This window comes from Petromyzon marinus, chromosome 5 (assembly GCF_048934315.1).
Source record: "Petromyzon marinus isolate PM22_M1 ecotype Great Lakes invasive population chromosome 5, UKy_Petmar_22M1.pri1.0, whole genome shotgun sequence".
Taxonomy (NCBI): domain Eukaryota; kingdom Metazoa; phylum Chordata; class Hyperoartia; order Petromyzontiformes; family Petromyzontidae; genus Petromyzon; species Petromyzon marinus.
The window spans coordinates 15718223-15726736 of NC_133671.1; the positions used below are offsets into that span (position 1 = coordinate 15718223).

The window sequence follows — 8514 nt, forward strand, 5'->3', positions numbered from 1 at the left end:
GTCTCAAAACGCCTTTTGGCGTCCTCTGGTCTAACACCGTTTTGAGACGAGGCTCAAAAGAAAGATGTCTCTGGTGTGAAAAATATCGCATGTATACTTTACACAATTTATAACATTTCAAAGGAGACTTGTAGGTCATAGATAAAAGTGCATTCCATATATTTTATAAATATATCTTTTTAACTGTTGTAAATTTCCACTGCAATTTTCCATGCCATGATCAAGGTGATGAATAGTTAATATCACTTTCTCAATATTGTTTAGGCTGGCAACACTCTTTACACGAAGTAAAAAGTAAAAAACGTGCATCCCCAAAATATGCATGCAAGCACACGCAGCCATACACACTGGCACAAACACACATATATATGCACTTAGACATGCAGGCATATGAACATGTGGAGTAGCACTTACACAAAATGCACATGTGCACATATGAACAAAGATCCCCCGTATAGCCATTAACAGACTGTTAGGGCAAATGTTGGCTAGGTTGCACCTATGAAGGCCAGCATGGTGCATGAGGGGGTGGCTCACCAGCACCCTGCCTGCCCACCTTTGTCTCCCCAGTGGTGATATTTATATATAGATACATCTTTGAAATAAAAATATAATTCAAGCAAATAGGAATGTTGCCGTAATAATATAGGACGCAACATCTCTGAAAAATAAACGTCCTTTTTATCTTAGGTTTTTGGTTTATAATCTATCTTGTTAGTTTTGTGTGTATGTTGAACGTCTTTTACGCTGTATGTAACCAACCGTGCTAATCAGAGGTGCGGGGGGGGGGACGACAATCTAAACATAACAATCAATGTAGCAAATGACCTTAATCACAAATACACCGTGGCATCAAATATATCTGTGAAACTTTCTTCGTTCTCTAAATCATGAAAAAGAATACACTTTACAGTTAACATTTGTTACACTGAATTACATAACAATAAATAAAAAACATTGAACCCCAAACAAATTTAAATATGATCTTCCCTGTTCTTGGATACTGTGATATATTAGGATATATTTAATGAGCCTAGCATATACCAATATCAATCAAATGAAAGACAGTAATTTACATTTGCATTTATTTAACATTTTCGAACTTACTCCATCAAGTATATTTCAATGACAAATACGTGATTTGAAAAAAAGTTTACCAAATATGGTTTGACAGGTTCAGAGCCATATTTGTATTATTTGATTGCATCCTGCTACTCTTATGCTTGAAGGTTTAATTGTTAACAGCTTGGTGCACCATTACTTTAGACAAACGGGCAGTGGTCACATTTGGAAAATAAACTATCAACATAGCCATCTCATTATTAAACGAGACATGCAACATAGCCTCGGTCGAACAACTCTGGAAAAGCTGATGCAGACAAACGTATAAACTTACCGATAAAAATCTTCATAGAAACGGCCCCTGAAGTCCTGCTGTATGTGGCAATTGAGTGCCTCCGGAAAGTCATCTAGGTTAAGATGAAAACCCAAGTACCAATCAAGTTGTTAAGTAAAGGAAAGTTATTGTAATGCAGTTTTTTTTTATAATTTAACACAAACGGTGGAAAATAATGTGTACCTTTGCTTTTAGCTTCATAATATGTTCTTGAAAAAAGAACCACTGTTACTTCATGACTGCAGTTTTTGTCCTGAAAAATAAACAGCTTTCACCTTCACAATAAATTTGAAACTGCATGTAGCTCAGCTTAATTTAAAAATAAACTGCTTCTTCTGCAAATGTCTACAAACAGAGTAATGGAAAACTAAATTATGGGTGGTTGAGATTAGTTACCTTCCATTTTGTAAACAAATCAGTTAAAAACCCATTCACAGCCTTTTCAAAGTACAGGTCACCTGAAACACAAATAACGATTAATGAAACAACAACAACAACCATTAAGGTGTATGCCAAAGTCTAGACATACGAAATTTGTGAGATAGTGATTTTGAAATCTGTTCTCCATTCCAGTAATATTTTTTTGTAAAAAGAAATCGTGCATTGCAATTGTGTAACTGACCAGATCTTTTGAGTTGAAACCATTTGATAATTCTCTTGTATGTCTATTCATTATGAAGCAGGATATTAATACTAACTGGATATTAAAATGATGAAAAGGGAGCATGAGAAACATGTTTATTACACACTGAAAAGGGTGAAACGGAATGTCTTACCAGAGATGTTGAAGTCCCACATTTCACAACACATCTGGATGAAAATGTAAACCATTGCCGATGTCGAACGAAAAACAACCTGCAAAAAATGTGAACAAATTTTAAACTAATTCAGTCATTCAAATTAAACATTTGTAATTAAAATACCAAGTTGAGATCTTCAAGTAAAATAAAGCAATGTATAAGTAAATATCTACGTTTAACATTACTTGTGATTAATTTACATTTTCCGATATTATTTAAAGTACAAATTGTTTGGTGACGCTGGGTTGGCAGTGGTGCACAAGTACAATTAACAACAAAACTCACACTAATCAACAACACTGCCTTCAAAGAAAAAATACATAATCGGACATGTTTCAGGCAATGACCCTTTGTGGTTTATGTGCTATGAAGGGCCATTTCCAGAAATGTGACTTATTACATCTTTTTTTCTCAAGGTGTGTTGAATTTTGCTGTGTTTAGTAGTCTGAAAAACCTTTTCAGTAATATGAATGTCAATGATTGACAGAAGAAAAGCTTTACTAAATCTGAAAACTTTTTTTCAGTAGGGTCTTTATTGGCATGTTTGGCCAATACCATTCATGTGGGGGGAAACCAGAGAATACAGAGAAAACCCATGGGAATGATGGGGTCACATTCAGCACTGCCATTCCCTGGCCTTCCTGCAGCCCAATGTTTACAAAAACCTGGCAAGTCCTGGTGGTCACACATAAGCATTAGTGGACTAAATCCTGCATGGCTTCCAAGATCTGATGAGATCAGCTGAATTAAGGGTAATTTGGTCATGAGTACAAATATTACAAAGAAACGATCATCTGTGCATCAACTGGTCACCTCTTTATAAGTAATCAAATGCTCTCCTCAAAGTTATACTCAAAAATAAATAAAATCCACAAAACAAATCTAATTCATGAAACATTTCCCTGTTCAGAAAAAGTAATTGATGAACAGTGCTGCCTTAGAGCAGCGTTTCCAAAACGTCGTGATTTGATGCTCTATTACATTGCAGAATGGTTTTAAATGAGCCTTGGATTTAAATAAATAAACTAAAGATAGACCACAATAAAAATCTGCTTGGGAAATGGCAACAGAAGAAACTTACAACCTGGAATCATTACTTACTCTGGTATCCTCAGAGATGAACCCACAGGTGACTTTCTCTCCCTTGACCCACAGTTCACTGGCCTGGGCCCTGAAACATGACACACAATGAATATAAAGGTAATGTCTTAGTCAACCAGGCTGTGACATTGAAATGCAACCGAGCAATATCATATGAACTTTAAAAAGATCTGGACAAATTCAACATTGGAATATTATACTATACTTCAAAACAAAAAACTTCCAGACTATGTCCTGAATAATTATAGTTTTAATTAAAACATCATTATCAGCAAATCCATACAACAGTATAATTGCATGCTAATAAACGAAATATATAAGCCACATGTAATTCTCTATAAGAACTTACATACCATCTTAAGAATCAGGTCAAATCACACTTTCAACAGAAAATGTAACACTTACCTAATCCCTGCAAATTCCACCTTCTGTGTGATGTATGCACATGTGCTGACCTTTAAAAACAAAGGCAAAATAATAGTTTAACCAATACGAACATCGAGGTAATGTTTCATAAACTGCATAATAACATAGTTTATATCTTGACTTAAAGCTTTCGTGACTGCAGTTTAGTTTGTGTTTTACCAGACTTTTCTTGAGTCTCCACATATCACTGCGGCTGATGTATTGATCCTTAAAGGTAAGCTCCAACAGGTCAAGTGTAACATCCTAAAAACAAGCAATTCAACAATTAAAACTGTGTTGTAAAGGAGAGAAAAAGTCAATGCTGTTCCAAATGAGCTTACTTAGTTTATGGCATACCTATGTTACAAAGAGGCTAAAAGCTAAATTTTTTAATGACATTTTACATCTTGGAATTACTGGCGAAAAGTGTGTTTACGCTCCAACACACCAGTGTGCTGAAGTAGTAACTAATTGGAATGTTTTGTTTACGTGATAAACCTTACTAATTGGATGTCAGGAGGTAGGCGGGTTTGACATTAATATTTACACGATCTAACAAAAACACTATTATGTATTTGACGTCCTATTTAAAAGTTGGGTAAAAGTCCACCCCAAAAACGTCTAATCACCAGTATCTATAACTTGGAATACTCTTGAAAAGTCAAATGTCCATGCCTAGGCAGTGAAACATTGCATACAAACGACAATACTTAGGACTTGATAGTTCAACTTTGCTTGATAACAGTTCGTGGCGAAAAACACACGGAGTAATGAATAATTTTAATTATTTTGGACAGGTCATGTTCCTTAGTTGCCCAATATGCTAACCCCCCCCCCCCCCCAATTGATTATCCTATTCCTAGATGGAAATGTGTTATCGTCAGTTATATACACACATGCAATGCAGTCGTTTCTTTAAACACAGTGGTTTTCTTGGCAATAATGTTTGATTAAAAAAACTAGCATTTTTTTTTGTAAAACACCATTCACAGCATTTTTATTTGTATAAGATGCGATTCAAGCTGCAATATTCAAATTATGCAGCTACCTTTTAACCACAAGCTGTCAAATGTGTCTTGAAAAACAACAGATATAAAGTAACGCTGCAAATTTTCAACTGAGAGAAAATGCGATTTGAAAAAATATTACTTACACTGGGTTCAACAACATTGACAAAAACATCCTGGTAGGCACGTAGTTTAAATACACCTGCAACTGACTGGTCCACGCTGACAGTCTCTAAAAAGCACACACATATCGTATGTTCATTAAAATAATTGTCTTACAATACGTACTATACATATGTACATTTAAAAGAATATCCATGCAATGTTAAAGTGTTCAGCATTGTAAACGCCAATGGAGTGCACGGTATGGGTGTGCACTTCTGTACAAACCTTTTTGTAGGTCTTCCTTTAACGATTTTACTTGGAGTAATAATGGGCTTCAAAAAAAATATATGAACAGGGAATTATTAGGAACGCACAAAATTTACAACATGAGTACAACAAAAACTGTTAACAAATCTAAGCCATATATTGGCTTTACAGAAAGACCCAAATAATATGAATTCCTGCAGTCACGAAAGCTGTAAGTCAATATTTAATTCTGAGTACATTTGGTGATTGAGGGGCTCAGGGATTAAAGGAGTGCAATAGTCTGAAGTTTTAGCTACCCGTGGCACTCAAGCATAGAAAGTCAATAATCTCTGTCTGGTCGGCAAAGACTGCACAAAAAAACGATCAAACAAAATGTGTGCTTCACTCATTATGATTAATTTCTGGTCAGAGACTTACAAAAATCAGTTTGATCCCACATTAAATATTCAGGGCATTAAAAGAGATCCGTCCCTTGTGTTAAACGACGTCACAGAAGTACTGTGACGTTATCTTTTGGCAAAGTGCAATTCACTAATAAGTCCGATTTATCACGGCGACAAAATCCGTACTGCAAGTTGCGAACGAAAGTCCCATGCACTACCAGCTGCAGTTCCGAATTTTAATGCTTTTATTTCACGGAAAAATGCCAACAGAATTAGAATTTAGATATACAAAAAAGGTAATTAAATGTAACACAATGTACACGAAATTAATAGTCCCAGACAATGTCAGTGATTGTCACTGTGAACAATGATTACGTGTTCAAAAGATCCTTACACTTTCAATTATAATTTTGTCAATAATTAGGAAGAGCGATTTTGCAAAATGGCTCAAAACAATGCACCAGCACAAGTAAAGCTACTTTTGACAAGTAAACTATTACCGGTATATTTCAGTCCTGTATTCATCCACTAACAGGTAAAGTCCTCGCCACGCCGTTATGGTTATGGGGTGTTTTGTAGCATACTTCAGCATGCTGATCAGCGTGGGTTGAAGGATGGGGATCCACAAACCGGTTCAGATATCACTCGCCAGTAATTTTTGATTCGGTCAGGAATCAAACTCAGGTTGTCAGGTTTGCAGTGCAGTGCTCCAACCACTGTGGCATCGCTTTATCCCGATTAAAATTATCCTGCACAAATTCTTGAAACTGCATTTTTTAAGACAGCTAAAGATACTGTTATACATTACCATATAAATTCAAATAAAATATCACTCAATGCGTTATATCTATGGTACCTGGTGTAGGCCAATCAGTTTCAAGGACAATGCATATATTATCAGAGCATTTTTTTCATGTTTTGCCACGTGTGGTTTATTCAGACTTTATGGCTTGCAAAAGGTGGTGTTTGAACATCTTAACACCTGTTTCATTGCCAGAAAGGGTAAAACCTAGTCTTATTTTTGATCATCAATGCTTTATATTGGCTAAAGTTAAACTGTGCATTTGACAATAACGAATGGGTTAAGAAAGGCTATTGTTTACATTCCATTCTCACCTGTACTCATCATCTGGGTGAGCAATTTCCAAAATATCGCCAATCTTAACATTTGGAAATACTTTTGGGTTCACTACCACCTCTTCGTCTAGTAAAAGAGAAATACAGGCGTTAATCAGTGAATAATCATCACACGTTTAATCCACTGCTCGCGTAGCCGCTATATCTTTGACAGATAACAAATATGTAAGGCATGTGTTGAGATTAATTTTGTTGAAAAAATACACTGCTTACCACTTTCGTGAAAACCCTTTTTATGAACCCAAAGCTTGTAGAGTTTTCCGGTTTTCATCTCGACAGCACGTCTAAAATGTCATGTTTAACAAGGGAGAGCCATAAGTTACAGAGCATGTCATTACCACGTCTATTTTTACTGCTGGATGAAGGTAGACATGAACGAGATAATTTCAAACCTCAACTTTGACCAGTGTGGGGATGCATGACTCGAGTTACATTAAGTCAGGAGGAAAACGTGTATTGTATAAGATAGTAGTAAACAAATCACATTCAAACCCACCCTAAACTCTCCAATTAGCAAGGTTGGTTACGTACGGTGCGAAAGTACAACATACTTGCACAAACCATGTGTACGATACCGAATCGTACGTATGAATCGGTTCATATTCTGCATACGCACGATACGGTCATGATACAATGAGATTGTGCCACCAAAACAAAGGACGATCCTTGGAGGAAAGAGCATCGATCCTTGCATAAAATCGCGACTGGGAATCGTGATAACTGGCTGTGCTGATCTGGAAGGGGAGTACAATTATGCTCTTAAGGCCTCGTTATTCCTATACAGTATATAATCATAGGCGTTGTTTTGTTTTACTTTACAGGTTAATTGTAGCAGCAGCAGACTTGAACAGTCCACAACATACGCCAGCATTTAAGCGTGTTTGTACCCCTCCCCCCGCCGCTTTATACACGTTCATCACCATCATTATCACCACAACAAAACAAAGTATTACGAGGAAGGCTTTGTTTCACTCCGTCATTCACTGTAAGAGGCGCCCAGCACGGGCAGAGCGGGGATGGTACCGACGTGGCCGACCCAGTGCCCCGGACTGGAAGCCCGGTTTGGCGGGCAAGCTCGCTAGGCAAAGCCGAAGGATGCCCGAGGAGTCATAGGCCGCAAAAGTCCGCTCTCGCGAAAAATTAAAAACCTTACAGGAAATCTCCGTCGATGTGACAATAACCGTCGAGCCGCTTATTCCCAACTCTGTCGCGTTACGTGCGACGCAGTGCCCAGCAACTTTTATTTACCCCCTTTCCCCTCCCCTCATATTGCACCACTCTCGCGAGACGCCGGCCGTACGGAGCGCCTAAAAAAAATACCACACGAACGTCCCCGCATTTGGTTGAGCAAGCAGCGCCGTGACGTGAAGCCTCTACGTCACGCCCAGTGACGTGCCACGCGACCTCGGCCAATAGGAATCGTCTGTAAAGCACGTGGCGGGAATTTCAAACGATCGTTTGCGTCAACATTCGCAGCTGGTAAATGGCCACGTGGCCCAAGAGGGCCCGCTGTGAGCCCGCTGTATGCACTTGGCCGTTTCATTAACCCGGTGTGCGGTTGGCAGAAAAAAAGCAATGCAGCAAAGTTAATGGTACGTACGGTACTTCTGTTTACGTGACAACCCTTACTAATTGACTGACTCGAGTGGTGGCGGGTTTAACGACACATTTATATTTACGCGATGTAACCCAACAAAAAAAAAAAACCCCTATATTATACTTCTGTGCTGCTCGCCTTCACCAACCCGAATTGACCAGCGTGGCAAAGTTATGGTCAAGTAATCACCAGTGGGTTGACATGTTCACATGACATTGACTTTTCCAAGACAGAGGTTCTTTGTAAGCCATCTGGCTACCATGAGAGATTCGTTCATGATGCTATCGACATATACAAGCACAGAGACAATTTCAAC

The 8514-nt window shown here is 37.9% G+C and overlaps 1 protein-coding gene across 11 annotated transcripts in view; it reads right to left on the reverse strand.

Moving 5' to 3' along the window:
• The window catches only part of DEPDC5 (DEP domain containing 5, GATOR1 subcomplex subunit), a 46173-nt gene extending 38193 nt beyond the window's left edge, over nt 1-7980 (reverse strand). For 6 of the 11 annotated variants that reach the window (XM_032947142.2, XM_032947144.2, XM_032947143.2 and 3 more), the window contains exons 1-11: nt 6815-7548; nt 6581-6668; nt 5100-5146; nt 4856-4941; nt 3883-3966; nt 3703-3752; nt 3298-3367; nt 2173-2251; nt 1793-1854; nt 1580-1649; nt 1397-1469 (exon numbers count right to left, since the gene is read on the reverse strand). In XM_032947142.2, the coding sequence (XP_032803033.2) occupies nt 1397-1469; nt 1580-1649; nt 1793-1854; nt 2173-2251; nt 3298-3367; nt 3703-3752; nt 3883-3966; nt 4856-4941; nt 5100-5146; nt 6581-6668; nt 6815-6872 (767 nt within the window). In that variant the 5' untranslated portion in view covers nt 6873-7548. The other 5 variants (XM_032947137.2, XM_032947136.2, XM_032947133.2 and 2 more) reach the window with 5 other exon arrangements.
• Nucleotides 7981-8514: the final 534 nt, after the last annotated feature.